Genomic DNA, 17,097 nt, shown 5'->3' with positions numbered 1-17,097 from the left:
GACTTTTTATAGCTGGTTGAAGCTTTTTATCATGTGATAACTACTTTGTGTGTGTGTGTGTGTGTTTGTGTGTGTGTGTAGCTGGTCTTTAAGGTAATTAACCAGTTAATTGCATGCTACTTGTAACTGTAGAGAGGGCCTTAAAGGCCAGAATTCCCATTGGATAAAAAGATTGAATCCAAATGTCAGTTTATGATGGAAAGGGTTAATATATCATAATGAAATCATAAAAATGTCAGGAGGGTGTAGTAACTGTCAGTAGTTTCAAGTTTTTGATGTATCCAGCTATTTTAAATAATAATAAAACGAGCCTGAAAAAGATTGACAGATGTCAAAGGAATCTTTGTGAAAGTAAATGTGGATATGTTGGTGTTGATTTGAGGAGCTTAACCTTTGACCATAGTTGCGTAATCATGTTTTCTTCTATGCAAAATTACCAGGCCTTTTGGAAGCTGTAGTGTGTAGAAGATGGATTTGACATTTGTTTTAATGAAGGAGTCTGAATGTAAAACTCCCAGACATTCTTCTGTACAAATGGAAAGTATTAAATCCAGAAATAGCTGAATAACAAAAAATTAATTGAGGTCTTTTGAGAACTTATTGTTAAACTACATTTTAACCTACTTTCAGTGAGGAAACAGGATGGACTCAAGGGTAGAATGTCCTCTATAAATACTCTCTCTCCATATACCCATTCCTGTCAATCTAGTTAGTTCTGAGGTTAAGAGAATTATAGAGGATAATGGAAAGCAAAGTGAATTCTCTTTGCATAATTTATATTTTGGATCACTTGGTATTTAAGTAAAAGAAGTGGCATGGAAAGCAAAACAGAAAAGACAAAGCTTAGCTATTCTTTCCATGGATCAGGCCTCTGGTAGGTATCAAAACCATTTTGAGTTTTCATAAAAAAGGATAATTTACTTTGTATCAAGATATGTTGGGAATTCAGCTCACGCTGTTTATTAGTATTTTTTTTACTTGCTGTTTTGCGTATATAAAAAATGTACATGTTTATTACCTAATTTTTTAAAAATGAAACTGAAAGATTTTTTTTTTTTTTAAACTCTGAAGTAAATATAACTTTCATTGAAATCATGGGAATTTTTTTTCAGGTTATTCTTGTGCAGGTAAATCCAGGAGAAACTTTCACAATTAGAACTGATGATGGACATATCCAGTGTATCCAAGGTAAAGGAAATTCAAATGTATGGCATCAAATGTTTTGTTCAATTTTAGAAAAGCAATCATAAAACTGCTTTAAAACTTCTACTACATAATTTATTATAGGCATGTTTACATGTTCTTAGTAGCGCAACACAGTAGTTTGTCCCATCTATAATGTTAAGGGTAGCTAGGAAGCTACTTGAAACTGTAGAAAAAGTTAAATTTTATCGGTTTAACTTTGCTAATTATAAGCAACAAGTTTTGCTGACAGTTCATAGAAGCCAGTTAGAACATTAGGTAGTCCAGTTAGGTAAACTCCAATTAGTTTAAATAGCTGATTCCTCAGAATGTTAACACTTAATATACTGGGGGTTTCTGCCACACCAGGCTAGACTGTTTTGGATACTGTATGATAGGATCTCAGTGCACTGCGGTGTACTTGTAGTCTGCTATTCAGGAGTAGATTCTGCTCCGCTGTGTACATTTACAAATGCTGTTGTGCTTAGGAGAAAAAAAATAGTAAAATTCTGCAAATTTTAAACCTGCTTTCAGAATGTCCCTAGAGGATTAAATTATAGAGCTCAGCACTTCCAAGTTTGGAATAGCTTTTACGATGTTTACCTCAGAATGTTTTCCTGTAGTGATCATCTGTAGTGTTCATTCTTTTTTCATTTCTTCTTAAGTGTGCTACTCTTTTCCCGGATCAACTCCTCTTTCCCCAGCCCACTTACTTGCCTAGCAGGGCTCCACACCCAGGAATTCAGTAGCAGGCATCACCCTGAATTCTTAACCCCTTCAGGAACCCCACAGACTAAGTGAAATAGCTTTACTGGATCTGGCCAGTTGCCTGTACCCTGGACGTCGCCAATTTAAGCATATTCCATGTGCTATACTTTTCACATGCCCATTCCTGCTAATAAAAAGTTGTTAAAAAAATTCTTTTAAAAAAAAAAAAAAGGACATGGTCCATCCTGTGCAAGTTTACTTAGCGTTTTCATAAGTGTTTCTTTCACAATCATTATCATTAAAGCCTATCTTTTAAATTTAGTTGCCCAACCATAAATTCATCAATATGGATTTGGAGTCTAAATGTTGGGGTTTTTTTTATTTATTTATTTATTTATCTTGCAGTTTAGGTGCCTTCATAGATGTATTGATTACCTAATGGAGGCTATCATATTTGGTCAGGGAGTAACTGTTATATTTGGGATACCCTCTGTCATGAAAAGTGCTGACATTTTTAAATCTGAACTGTTCCTTTTCAGGTCCAGCACATGTTCCTCTGATGTCACCAAATGGTTCAATGCCTCCAATATTTGTGCCTCCTGGTTATGTATCTCAGGTAGTTATTAATGTATGGTTATTCAAATATCTCATTAAAACTATTGTTCTTTGCAACCCTAACAAAAATTAAAGAGAGTTTCCAAAAATTTAGTCCGTGGAATTGATGCATCAGATATTTAATACTACAGTTTGTAAGCGTTGTGGTTTTCTTCACAAGATGGATCTTTTATATCAGATGGCTTGTATATGGCATTAGGCTGAGACTTTCAAAGCCAAGTGCTTATACGATCGACCTCTACTGAACTAGGAATTTCATATCCAAATCTGGTTAGTTGCTCAGAATCTTAAAGCCATCTTTGTCTTTCACTGAGTGGGAGAGCCTCATGTAAGTTGCAAGGAGTTTCTCTCAGTAACAGTTTCATTATTAAAAAATATTTAATCATATTCTAATACATTTTTTTTCTTTGTAAGCGGATACCATCTAAATTTTAATACCGGTCATTTTGGCTGTTGCTATTAAGAAGGCCATGGAGGATGCTGCTTTTCAGTTCGGTGAATAATTACTGCCAGATATTGTAATCATCAGATCATAGTTAACTCACAGGAATAGATCATGGAATTGGGAGTTTTTAACCAGTATGACTTTTTTCCCCCAACTAAGCATTTACCAAATACATACAGGATGATGCTTTGGGGTCTGTTTTGAAATGACTGGTCATCTTAATTTTTTTTTTTTTTTAGCACCAATCTGAAGTATATAATCCCCGCACAAATAAATTAGATTTGTAAAGGACTTCAGAGAGAGACCTGCTCTTGACTCTTCCCAGTTAGGTTGGTTGGTATTAAAGCATTCTGGTTGTGAGAAGAGTTTTGCACTATATTCTGGAATTGGTGGTTAGGTTTTAATTTGTCTGAACTTTTGAAGCTTGTTCCATAGCCCGATGTGTTCAGTTGTGAATGCTGTCTTCTAGTTCTCAGGACTTATTGCTGCTGACCTCCTTTTTCCTGGTCTGTATAAAGACAGTTCCTTAGATCTTCTGTTCTTACAAAATATTTTTCCATAGGGCTTCAGGGTTTCAAAGCTCTTTATCTGGTTGACATTCCACAGGAATAGATAAGTAGTTTAAGAAGTGTAAACCTGAGACAAAGAGTGGGTTCTTAGTTTGTTCAGAAAATTTGTCACTCAGTACGCTTGAGTAGCTCACTCCATAGTCTCTGAGCAGACACCTGCCTGCTACTACAGTGGATTTGTGTAGCTGCCACTGCAACTAAACATAGTCTTGAAGATGTGTGCTAGCTCCCTCAGATAATTTCATAAGTGTTGTTGATATGTGAGCCTAACAGGGCAAATGACTAAACAAAACACTGGCTAAATACGAAATGAACAAGCTGAAAATATGTTTTTTAGTTGGAATAATCTCAGAACAAGAGTAGGGAGAGACTTTCAGATGTGAAGAGGAGGCTTTAGTTGAGTTCCAAAACTTTGCTGGAAGGACAATAACAACCTTTCAGAATGAAAGGTCCTTATATAGTGTCATATTATGGTGTTCTGACCAAAAAAAAATATCATAATTGTGCACCTCTTAGATGGTTCAGAGCTCAAACCTAATGTGTATTGGAGCATGAACAGTGTGGGAATGATATTTAAATACAGTCTCAGCTAAAATAATTTATTTGGTGGTTGTGGTAAGGATAAGTGATATTAGAAACCAAGTTTAAAAAAAAAGTTTGGGTTTTTTAACTCATCTCAGCTTAGTGTACGTAAAGACTTAACTTTCTGCTCCCAAAGATGTACAGAAGTAAGTAAAAAGTAGTAACACTGGCTTCTAATGGAATGAAATGAAATATTGAAATAATGGGCTCTGTGCCCACTTCCAACTGACAAGTCACTTTTTTCCTTTGTCATCAGTTTCTATTTTCCATCTAATAGATCTATAAAACTTGGCCATGAATTTTAGACTTACTTAGCTTTAGTGAATGTAATTAGCTCATTGTAGAAAAGTTGTTTTTAGAGGGAAAAAAGGGAAATATTTAAAATAGGAACATGATAATGGATTAATTTGCATAATTAGCCTCTTAATCTAAAATTAAACATAATCTGTTTTATATAATACCTATATTTAAAAAAATGCTGATAGTCCATCAAAAATAATGGCATTGTTACAAAATTACAAATGCGTTTTTGAGGTTACATCATAGCTGACTTTGTCATCATAACCCATGAGTTGACACATTTTCTTTCCCTTGAGAACAATATGACCAAAAAGTATTTTTTCTGTCTTTTTTTATTGAGGAGCTTTTCATAATGTGTGTTTGGCATCAGTAGCAGTTCCACATCCGCAGTTCCTGTTCAGCCAACTAGGAAATGCTGCAAAGAAGACTTAGCCAAACAAAACATGCTTCTATCGGAGAGCTAGCAGAATAAAACATATGGTCCTTTTTTGTGAAACCGATCTGTTTTATTATATCCTGAATAAGAGGAACTTTGTAGTAATATTGATACTGCGTAATACCTTTGGGTCATCCATTTGATTTTGACTGGAATAACTCAATTTTTATAGTTTCATAGTTTCTAGGGTCAGAAGGGACCTGAGCAGATCATCGAATCCGACCCTCTGCCATGGCAGGAAAGAGTACTGGGGTCAAACGACCCCAGCAAGGTGTACATCTAGCCTCTTCTTAAAAACCCCCAGGGTAGGAGCCAGCACCACTTCTCTTGGAAGTTGGTTCCAGATCCTAGCCGCCCTGATGGTGAAGTAGTGCCTCCTGATATCTAGCCTAAATCTACCCACTGTCAGTTGTGACCGTTATTCCTGGTCACTCCTGGTAGTGCTCGGGGCAACAGGGACTTCTCCAGTGCCTGCTAGTCCCCTCTGACTAATTTGTAACAGGCCACTAGATCCCCCCCTTGGCCTTCTCTTGTGGAGGCTGAACAGGTTCAGGTCCTGTAGCCTCTCCTCCATAGGGCCTGCCCTGCTGCCCCCTGATTATGCAAGTGGTCTCCTCTGGACCCGCTCCATGTTGTCCGCATCCCTCTTGAAGTGCAGCGCCCAGAACTGGACGCAGTACTCCAGCTGCGGCCTGACCAGTGCCACGTAGAGGTGGAGTATCACCTCCTTGGACCTGCTTGAGATGCATCTGTGGATGCATGACAAGGTACGGTTGGCCTTCCTGACTGCATCCCCACACTGCCGGCCCATGTTCATCTTGGCATCAATGATGACTCCAAGATCCTTTTCTGCCTCTGTACTGACAAGAAGGGAGTTCCCCAACCTTGTCGGTGTTGAATCCCATTCTATTCTCATCTGCCCACTCCTGTAACCGGTCTAGGTCCGATTGCAGCCTGTTCCTCCCTTCTAGCATGCCCACATCCCCCCACATCTTAGTGTCATCAGCAAATTTGAACAGGGTGGTTTTTATCCCCTCGTCCAAGTCACTGATGAAGATGTTGAACAGTGCGGGCCCGAGGACCGAGCCCTGCGGAACCCCACCGCCCACATCCCTCCAAGTCGAAAATGACCCGTCCACCACCACTCTCTGGGTGCGGCCCTCCAGCCAGTTGGCAACCCAGTTGACTGTGTGGGTGACGACACCACAGTCTCCCAGTTTCTTAATGAGAACAGGGTGAAAGACGGTGTCAAAGGCCTTCCAAAAGTCCAGGAAGACTATGTCCACTGCTACCCCTGCGTCTAAGGATTTGGTGATCTGGTCATAGAAGGGGTTAGTCTGACAGGACCTGCTGCTAATGAACCAGTGTTGGTTGCCCCTAAGCATAGTCTCCCCTGCTGGCCCCTCATGAATATGCGCCTGAATAATTTTCTCAAAAAAGCTTGCCCAGGATTGAGGTAAGATTAACTGGCCTGTAGTTTCCCAGGTCCTCCTTCCTCCCCTTCTTGAAGATGGGAACCACACTGGCCCTCTTCCAATCCTCTGGCACCTCACCAGAGCACCACGAGTGCTCGTACAGCCGTGCCGGGGTCCCGCAATGACCTCAGCTAATTCCCTTCAGTACTCAAGGGTGGAGATCATCCAGACCAGCTGATTTGAATACATCCAGTCCCTCCAGAAGTTCCCTAACTAGTTCCTCACAAACCTTTGGCCTAGGTGCACCTCTGCTGGAATCTAAGGGGGGCCCAGAGGTGGGGTGACTGTTTCAGTCCCTGCTTAGGAAAACGGAGGCAAAGAAATCTTTAAATATGTTGGCTTTGTCATCTGGTGTGAGGACCAAATTTCCTAGCATGTCCTGCAGGGGCCCCATGTTACCCAGAACCTTCTTTTTGCCCCCTGTATATTTAAAAAAGGACTACTTGTTGTCCTTGATCCAGGAAGCTAATCCTAGTTCCATCTCTGCCTTAGCCTTCCTGACTGCCCCCCCTGCATCCCTGAGCAACTGCAGTATAGTCCTCCCTGCTGATGGCCCCTCCCTTCCATTGAGTGTACGCCTCCCTTTTTGCTAGGAGACATTCCTGGATGCTTTTGGTGAGCAATGGGGGCTTATGTGCCCTCCTGCTCCCTTTGATCCGTGTTGGGATTACCTCCCTTTAGCCTTGGAGGGTTGTCTCCTTAAGGAGCGACCACTCTTCTTGGACACCTGGCTCCCCTCCCCTTCGAGACCTCAGTGCTTCCCCAGCTATTCTCCTTAGCTCATTGAAGTCCATCCTCCTGAAATCTAGGGCTGCTGCCTTGCTGTAGGCCTTTGCCACCTTGCACTGGATGGTGAATTCCAGCAGGTGATGATCATTGTCGCCCAGGTGATCGAGCATCCACAGCCCCCTCACCAGGTCGTCACCCATGGCCAGCACCAGGTCCAACAAGGCATCTCCCCTGGTGGGGCTGTGCACCTCCTGGGTTAGATGGAGGTCCTGCATTCTGGCTAGGAACTTACGTGAGCGGTCAGACCTGGCTGAGTGCTCTTCCCAGCAGATGTCTGGAAAGTTTCAGGTTCCCCATGACGACCACATCCTTTGACTTCACTAACTCCGTGAGCTGACTTAAGAATTCCTGGTCTAGCTCTTCCCCTTGGTTGGGAGGTCTGTAGTAGACCCTACCATTAAGTCTCTTTCCCCTCGACTACCTTATATTCTAACCCAAAGCACTTCAGAGTGCCCCTTCTCTGATTCTTTGCTAATTGGCGAAGATGTGTATTCCTCCTTAATGTAGAGTGCCACGCCCCCACCTTTCCTTCCTATCCTGTCCCTCCTGTACAGCCTGTAGCCCTTGACATTCACCGCCCAGTCATGCGTTGAATCCCACCATGTTTCAGTGATCCCCACTATTGTCCAGGTTGGTGTCAGCTAGCAGGAGGGTAAATTCCTCCTGCTTGTTTCCCATACTACTAGTGTTTGTGTAGAGGCATTTGAGGCCTCCTGTGGATCTGTTCTGTACAGAGATTAGGATTGAAGATGGGTTTACTGAACACAGTGGCTAGGGACAGACATTACACACAAACCAGTTTAAGTGATCAGAAACTGGTTTAAATCTGTAACAGAATAGATGTTCAGTGTATATAAACCAGTTTGAGATAAACCTGGTTGAATATAGGATCAGACTTAACTAATTTGAGTCGAGCCAGTTTATGCAATATCTGTCCCAGACGCCTTGCTGGTTCAAATACATTGAAAATGGATTTAAATAAACCAGACTCCCCCACCTTCCCAGCATGCTCTCTGGGCTGGGTGGGGCTCTGCTTTAGCAGGGCTGGCCCCTCCCCTCTGCTCCCTCGCTGGAGCTCCAGCAGAGACTGCAGGCACTGCAGGGTCTGCCTGGCTTCCCTCTGCCATACCCCCCTCCCTTTGCTGCTTAAGCAGGAATCCCCTCCCTCCCATCTTCCACTGCACGGACCCCAGCCCCACAGAACCTAGGCATGTGGTATGCTAGCTAATGTCAAGAGGTATCTGTGTGCATGTCTCCAATTTTACTGGAACAGGCAGACAGAAAAGTGACTGCTTAGGGCTTTGTGGAGCTAATGGATAAGGTCAGCTGGTAAGCTGTTTAAGAAGAGTTTGAACTAGTGGAGAGAGGCTGTTGTTTTGCTGATGAGGTGATTAACACTGTTATCAGCCCCCTACTGGCTTGCTCACCTGTCAATTTGCAACACTCCTGCCCCTTGCGCTGCCAGTGGGGAAAAGCCTGGGACCATGCAGGCAGACCTCCCTAATGAGAGTCCTGCCTGAGCCTGGCCACACCCCCTTCAGTTCAGCTCCCTACAGAAGGGAAGGAAGGCTGCTCTAGTGCCCCCTGGCTTCCAGCCTGAGCCACTGCAGACATGTGCCTGAATTTCCTGAGTCCAAAGAAAACGTCTGTCCAGTTACAAACCAGTTCAGCCTAGCCAGGTTATGCTAACCTGTAAAGATTGAATCAATTCAGGCTTAGGCTTTTTGAATGTCTGACCCTGGCCAGTGTGTTAATTTTATGTAGACCAGTATTTAATACAAATGTCTCAAATGTATAAGTCTTGTAACCGTCTATTGCTTAAAAAAAAAAAAAAGCATTTAAAATTAAATAACTTTTTATTTCACATGACTGACTTTGAGGACTGTGTAAAATTTGATTTTTATCAGTCTTGTCTTTGACATGTATTTAGACTGGTTTCTCCTACCTACATCACTGAATGATCAACACTTTATCATTATTTTATATTACCCAGTGATGTGTTAAACACTTGCAGAAAACAGTCTGCGACTCATAGCATTTGTAATTTAAATTTAAAATGTAGCGCAACGAGTGGAGATGACAATTAATAAAGGAAGTGGCAAAGGAGGGAGGGTACAGAGTAATCTGAATTTAGACCAGTATAAAATTTGTCTTCTGAAGTGTAATGAGCATTAAACGGGAAAAGCTGTAGTGTCTGCTTTTCCCTCTTTCATCAGAACACACGTTGTGTCTTCTTAACATGTCTTCCATGTTATCATTCAACAACTATTGAAGCTGTTTGGGAGGTAGAGAAACAAAAGGAAGGGAATATAACTGATTGTTCTTTGCCTCAAGTGGGGTTTCAGAAGATGCAATAATCGCTTTTTGTTGAGTTTCTGACCAGGAACAGTCTCTCTCCAGTGTCAGTGAAGTCTCTCGTTTTGGCTATGAATGAACAATTTGAATACTACCAGTCTGATTCATCTCCCAGCACCAATTCAGAGGTTTTGGGACCAATCAGAAGTGTGGGTACTGAAAAACGAGGCCTCTATGATAACAATTTTCAAGGAACCTGACAGTTTTTTAATCGATTTACCTCCAGGTGCTGAAAGACAAGAGTCAGTGTTTTGTAGCCATAAACATATTTACCCTTTATTCAGATGGACAGATCTCTGTAGATTTCAGACTCTTCCTGTCTTCCAAATGTCTGTAAGATTTAGCTGAACAGGCATTACTAATTCTTCCAAAGCATTGGTGTTTATTATATTTCTAAGTCCCTCCTTTTTTATTTATATACCTGCTCTCCAAAAATGTTTCGTCCTAATTACGTTCCTAATTTAGGACTTTACTGTGTATTTATCTAATATGCTAATATATTTGAGATCGCGTATAGAGAAAATGGTATGTGTACTTTAACATATTAAAGGGAAGAGTTAGGGCCTAGGGGGGGCATGTCGACTTAAACTCAAAATAGACTTAATATACATATTGCCTTTTCTACACTACACTTGAAACACATTAGCATATGTTAACTAACTTGGGCTGTCACATCTTTTTTTCCTGAGACAAGGTCTAAGATAGGTAATCTGTTACTTTTTGACACGGGTCCCTGGGAACAATAAAGGTGGCACCCATGAACAGTTTGGCAATTCAAGTTAAACAGTAAATGAGGACATTTTATAATTTGTGGTAGGCTCTGGATTACTTTACACTGATTTGCAAGCCTCCACTTTTAAGATTCACTATCTCAAATTTAAGGTGTGCTGCAGTGAAGTCCTGAAGAGTTTCATGTGGTTGAAGTCTGTCTGAATGAGTGTCTCTAGAACTGTAGGCCAGTGTCAAGATACAAGTATAAATGAATATAGGCATAAAGAGCTTTTAGTAAATGTATAGTAGTATTGTTTTACTGACTTTTTCCTTCGGTTGTTTACCTCGCCTGTCAGGTGGTGGAAGAAAATGGAGTCCGCAAAGTGGTTGTATTGCCACACTCAACTGAATTCCATCCTTCCATGCATCCCCCTCCACCACATGTGCCACATTACATGCATCCTCATCCTGCTTTGCTTCCCCATCCACCTCATCCAGTGTACCCTCCAGTTCCAGGGACAGGAGAAATACCACCACAGTTCATTCACCAGCATCCACCACCACCGCATGTTTATCAAGAACAAGGTGAGAATCGCTCGTGTTATCATTTACTTCACAAAGGGGCACAGGCTCCTGGTTAGTGCACCAGGATTAGGTGTGAAGGAAAGAGAATTCTGTCCCAGTCCTGTTGCAGACTCTCCATGTGACCCTGAGCAATTAATTTAACCTCTCTCCACTGTAATTCCCTATCAGTGACTAAAAGTGTTACTTACCTAAGAGAGATGTGGTGTGGCTAAGCGTATAGTTTGTAAAGTGTTGTGAAATCCTGAGATGTGATAATTCACATATCTGCAGTACTTCACAACATAATCTTAAATTTCCCATCATTTTCCATTTTGGTTGAATAAAAATATAGAGAAATTGTATTTGCCTTAGTCATTTCCCAGTTCCTTATATTTGGAACCTCTATATACACCACACACACACACATCAGGACAAAAATGTTTTTAAAATAAAATTAACCACATGTTATTGTCAATGTTTTGATTTTTTTAGTGTTTTGGGTTTTTTCCCTGTTCCAAGATGGCAAATCCCCTTCCCAAAAAGAGTACTTCTGGGCACAAGGGGAGGGACTTCTGGTAACAAAAATTGGGGTTAGGAGGTAGGACTTTTGGTCAGTCCAGGGTGTGGGGCACCTGTCAAGGGGTGGGGCTACCCTTGTGGCCCTCAGTAGCTCACCAGAACTCATTAAGCAGCCCTCTACCCAAAATAATTGCCCACCCCGGCCTCATGAAATGCTACTCCCTTAAAAGGAAGACTTTGTTGTTCTGAGCCAGTGATTCACAAAGCGTGCCTCAACAATGTGCCATGAGAACCATGGAAGTGTGCTGTGAGATTCCCCATGAGAGGAGGTAAAAGGGGTCCACTGACTTCCAGCACAGTGTGCCTGTCCCAGCAATGTCTGTGACTGCTCCTCTAGGCACTGGGGCTACTGCTGTCATTGCCTTCCCCCACCCTTCCCTATCTTAATGCAGCCCCTTTGCCAGCCCCCTTCCCTATGCTCCCAGCAGCATGCTCCATTGCAGGTGAATAGGCAGGCAGATGCACAGACAGAGCTGCGCTTTGCAGCCCAGCTCATTCCCTCCACTCCTCCTACATTCTTGGGGCTGACAGAAGAGGCCATGGTGGGTAGTCACTGGCATGCGAGATCCTGCAAGAGCCACCTTAGCAGCAAAGACTGTCCTTGTCCCTGGAGGCACAAACCAGGGGTCAGGAGGTAGAAAGAGGAAGGCATAGGTTGTACCCCCACTGCCCTTAAATGGAACCAGCTAGATCAATGATTCTCAGCTTTTTTTAGCCTCAAGGCCCCCAATCATGTCTTTTCTGAATTTAGATCTCAGTGTTTTGTTTATTTTTTCCACAACTTCAGAAAAGTTATGGAGGTGGGTCTTGAGGCTAAACAGGTTGAGAAACACTGGTTTAGCAACTGATTCTTTCCTTAAGGAAAAGATGTGCTGTTAAAGAAAAGAAAAAAAAATGAAGTCACCAAATACTTCTCAGCATTGGTATGACTTCTTATGGCAGGGAAATGGAGTATGTTTATATGTTTTGAAAAATGTGTGTATGTTTATCTTTTTGGGTGTAAGAATGAAGTGTGGCACTAGTTCTGATCTAGAAAAAAGTGTTCCCAGGTATCAAACAGTTGGGAAACACTGTTTAAAGTAATATTCAGTAATGGAGTATTGAGGACAAGAGGAACTCTACACAAAAGCACCTTTAGTGTTTGGTTAATAGATGCTGAGGTTTCTTGGCTAAGACCCTTGCAGCAGAATAATCAAAAGCACCTAAATCTCACCTCCAAAAGTGACTCAAAATCTGAAGTCATGTAGGCAGCTCTGAAACTTTTATCTTGGTAGGTGTTCTGACATGTCATGGGAAGAAAGCTGCCGAGCAGCACAACCTTGGGAGACAGACTAAGCAAAGATTTAAGAATTGGGCAGATGAAGGATTGCAATTACGTGGGAAATAAAAAGGGCAAAAAATGAGCTAATGAAAATAGAGAATAAAAACAATAAAAAGAATAGCTTCAGAAAAATAAACTGGATATGGATTAAATTTGGTAAGAAATTTATACCCACTTGGCAAAGATTACATTAATGTATGTACAAGCAAAATCGGCAGTGTTTCAAAAATAATTTACATCTCAACATGCACCTCCTTTCCCACTACCTCCCCTTCTTTGTTTTTGTGCTGTACACATTTAGAGACCAGCTCTGGATCCCTGCCAGACATACTACTGATAACCGTGAGAAGCTCCAGTCAGTCAGGAGGAGCATGCAGTTAACTTGTTTCTGAGAGATTTTACTGCCACCTACATTTGAGCAGCAGCAGTGAAAACTGTCAAGGCTTTGCTTGGTCACAAGTAGGGAGAACCATGATCAACACTAGATCTACGTACTTACAGACTCAGGCAGACTCAGTGCTTGGTTGAATTTACAGGGTTTTACATGCTATGTCAAATACCTCAGTTGCTTGTTTACTTTCAAGAACCATTTAAATGGTAAGAAAAACAAACTGTGTTTAATGTTAAACAAACACCTACACATTTTATTATCTTTTCAGAGCCTCGTCCACATGGAAGGACAAACTTTATTCAGCGAGATGAAAGGACTCTCAAAATGCAAGAGCATCTGAAGAAAAGACTAAAAGAGAGACAAGCTAGTGGGCATACTACTAATAAGCTTAACAGCCCTCCTTCTTCACCACATAAAGTTCATAATTCTTCCAACATAACTATGCAGAACGGAAATGGAAAGGGACAGCAAGTGGCTGGAGCCCCGCTAAAGCAAAAACAAGTAGGAAAAGCGAGGGGCAGTCCGCCAGCAGATGCAGAGATGGGAGGTAGGTATTGGACTACCTGGGAAAGGAATAAGCTGGCTTTTTGTAAAAAGTACCTCAAGGATCCTACAGATCATTTGCCACTGACTCTTAAGAAAACAGAATGTGCAAATATTTTTGCCTTCTCGGGATTTTATAAGGGCCTCAGAAACTTCATATTTTTTACCTTGGAGATTCTGGTAGAAGAGATACCTGGAGAAGTCTGGCCTTGATCTTGCTGAAAGACCTTTTGAGAGAGTCATAAGAGCAAGGGGGAGGGTTAGCTGAAACAATTGAAGCAAAAGGTAGTTGAATCCTGAATGAAGAGAACCTTTCTCCAAAATGCCAGTTGAAATCAGAGTTATTGAAAGCAGTCTATAATCCTGTCACTAAAATTCCCTTTTCCCTATCTCTTTCCAAGTGGCTAAACTTTAAATGATTCTGAAATTTTGATCTCTTGCAACTGTTATTTACAAGGAAAGATTAAAAAAACTGGGAGTAGTCAAAGGAGACTAAGGGGAAATTTAATACCACTCTTCAAATACCTGAAGGGTGGTTATACAGAGGATCATCCATGGCTGCAGGGGGCAGGTCAAGGAGTAACGGTTTTAAATTGGAGCAAGGAAAATATTAGGTTGATATCAGAAGAAATTTCTCATGAGGAAGATGGGTAAGGATTGGAACAGATTACCTCTAGATATTATGGAATGTCCATCTTTGAAAGTTTTTAAGAGCAGGTTAGGCAGACACTTGTCTCGGATGGTATAGACAGGGATGATCCTGCCTAGAATAGAGGGTTAAACTAGACCCCTTGAGGTCCCTTCCATCCCTACACTTCTAGGATTCTGTGATTCCTGGTTTAGAACATATATCTCTTAGGGAATTTTCTAAATATGTCAACTTTTATTGTTGTCATTTACAGGCCAGGTATAGACGTTAACGCTTTTACTGTTATACATGACCAGAAACCAGCCTGTACCTGTAGTATAGAAGTTTGGTGGACATAGACTGGTTTTAAAATGGTGGAACCCTGTCTAAAATTCTTCCCTCACCCCCCCCCCAGTCGAAGGGCCAGTGTTCTGTTTGCTACCAATCTAAACTGCACCGCTTACAGAAAACCTTGCAACTTAGATCGATTCTGCCCTGGGCGCTTTGAATTGTCTATATTTAGCCACAGACTAGTGCTGTCAATTTAGCTGTTTCATGGTCCAAAATTTCTGGCTTAGTTTCATGGTAGAGGATATACTGCTACTCAGATGGCATTAATGGATACCAGACTAGGAATTGTGCCAGATCAGACTAGTTAGCCCCTAGTTGCCCCAGTGGCATTCTGTTTCTGAGAAGCCAATACTAAATGCTTCATATAAAAGTTCAGTAAGCTACATTGTTCACAAAGTTTGTTCCTAAATTTTCCAGCTATTTCTTAGCAACAACAGCAAATAATTAGGGATTTTTGCCTAGTTTTCTTTATTAGTATTTAAAGGTGAATATTTAATTCTCTTTTGAAATTTAACTATGTTCATAGGATTTATTTTATGATAGTGATTTTTTTTAATCAGGTAGTTAAACATTTTGTGTTTCTAAGAAATTTTTCCCTTTACAGATTTTTTTGTATCAATCTCAGTGAATTACCCCCTTTGTTTTTGAGAAAAGTAAACATCCAATTTCTCTACAATTTAATGTCTCACCACATGATAATCTGGTGTCTTTATCATGGCCTCTTTAAAAGTTCTACTTTTTCAGTTTTTCTTTATATCTAAGTCTTTCCATGCCTGCCTTCTCAACCCTTTACTGAATCTCTTCTGTTGCAGCCATATTTTTTCTGAGATAGGGTTATCTATCAGAACTGAAACTAATGGTTTAAGTAAGGACGTGTATAAATGCTTTTGAAGGTTTTCTGTCCCATTTCAGATATGTATAGTAACATTTCAGATGTGTAAGTGGCTTACAAAGCTTTATAAAACCTGCATTTAAAAATAATGTAACGTATGCATTACACAGTATTTGAGAGAGAAGTTACTTGACACATTTTTATTTTTCCCAGTCTATCTTTTGGACCCAATTTGTTTGTTTGTTTGTTTGTTTATTTACTTATATTTTTTTTACACACACACATGCATGCACGCATAGGAATGTGTGTAGACATGTAACAAAAATACTTACATTCTAAAGGATAAGTGAAAGGGGGGTTGTTTTATTCATTATGGTCTGAATTCAGGTCCTTGGGCATCTCTCTTTTTCTAATATAATTGACATAGCAGTTGAGAATGGGGTTAAATAAAAATATGAAGTGTAGTCTTAAGAGGTAAGTAAAAGAGGAACTAATTTTCAGCTGGTTTATTTTGAAATCTAAACATGTTTGATTAGAGATTTAGACTTACTAAATATGTAAGCTTTTATCTTCTTTTCAAAAGCATTTCATTTTTCCTTTAAGGGTGGAATTTCATTCTGAACTCTTGAATACAAGGGCTTTTGTTAGGTGTGTGTTAAATATATATTGCAAGCATGTGGCTAACAATTTGTGATGGAAATATATTCTGCTCTATATTTTAGTATGCAGTTTACAAATTTCTAACAAGAGTTGCCCAGATTGTTTCCAAATTTAATGAACTAATGCAAATACAGCAAAAAACACACATTACCAGCACATACAGCACATAGACAAAATAATACTACCAGCTCTTGTAACACTTCTAACTTTTTATGAAGATTTTTGTTCAACCTAAGTAAACCAAGATATGTTCAGATGAGGAAAATATACCCTTTGTGCAGGATATACTAAAAGGGGTTTGTGTCATGCTGTTAGTTTTGGATAGTTTATGTTTCTGCAAATCACATAGCCAAAACAAATAGGGGAAATGAACTTTGCACAGTGTGCACTATTGTTCTCTTAATGAAGCTCACTCCATCTTGTGGTTGCACTTAGATAAACACTTATCTATTCATTTTGTTTTGGGGTTGTCCTTTTCTGTAATCTGTTTTAATATTTGACTTTTCAGAATCTGACACAGAATCGAAAAAGTTATGTGATCTCCATTTAAGCATTAGTAAACCTGTAGTAAGTATTGTTTTTAACATGTTATACTTTTCTACTTAAGTTCTTTTTCTCTTAAAAATAACAAGTATTACTAAAATAATGCATTCATTTTCTATAGTATTCTTTTATTGGAAATGGTTTCTTTTCATTTCTAAATGGAGCAAACATTTTTTTTTATTGGTTAGAGTCAGAGAGCTAGTTTCCACTCTCAGCTTTGCTACTGAATTACTGAAATGTGTTGGGCAAGCCAATCACTCTGTACAGTCTTTCCCAATCTATGAAGGAAGATTTGTACCTGCAGCAAGGTAGTTCAGTGCATGTGAATGCTTTAAAATTTGTGACAAAGGGATGGTGTGGTAATAGGAATCTGTCTGCTGACTATTGGGCTTTAGACCAAGCTCAGTTGAATACAAAGAATCAACGAATTTAAGAATATTGGTCATTTTACAAAATGTAGCTCGTTTTCCATTTTTTAAATGAAATCGGAGATAATATTTAATTATAGGCAAAACTGG

At 40.3% G+C, this 17,097-nt stretch overlaps 1 protein-coding gene across 10 annotated transcripts in view; it reads left to right on the top strand.

The window, feature by feature from the left end:
* Positions 1–17,097, top strand: part of LOC149858210 (fibronectin type-III domain-containing protein 3a-like) — an 87,658-nt gene that overhangs the window by 44,884 nt on the left and 25,677 nt on the right. For all 10 annotated transcript variants that reach the window (XM_090059346.1, XM_090059340.1, XM_090059349.1 and 7 more), the window contains 5 exons: positions 1,113–1,188; positions 2,430–2,506; positions 10,524–10,752; positions 13,291–13,569; positions 16,545–16,603. In XM_090059346.1, coding sequence (XP_089915472.1) covers positions 1,113–1,188; positions 2,430–2,506; positions 10,524–10,752; positions 13,291–13,569; positions 16,545–16,603 — 720 coding nt within the window. The remainder of the gene's footprint in view (positions 1–1,112; positions 1,189–2,429; positions 2,507–10,523; positions 10,753–13,290; positions 13,570–16,544; positions 16,604–17,097) is intronic.

This window comes from Crocodylus siamensis, chromosome 8 (genome assembly GCF_052110815.1).
Source record: "Crocodylus siamensis isolate JL-2025a chromosome 8, ASM5211081v1, whole genome shotgun sequence".
NCBI classification, from domain to species: domain Eukaryota; kingdom Metazoa; phylum Chordata; order Crocodylia; family Crocodylidae; genus Crocodylus; species Crocodylus siamensis.
The sequence above is the reverse complement of the archived record's forward strand: the minus strand, read 5'-3'. Positions and strand labels throughout refer to the sequence as shown.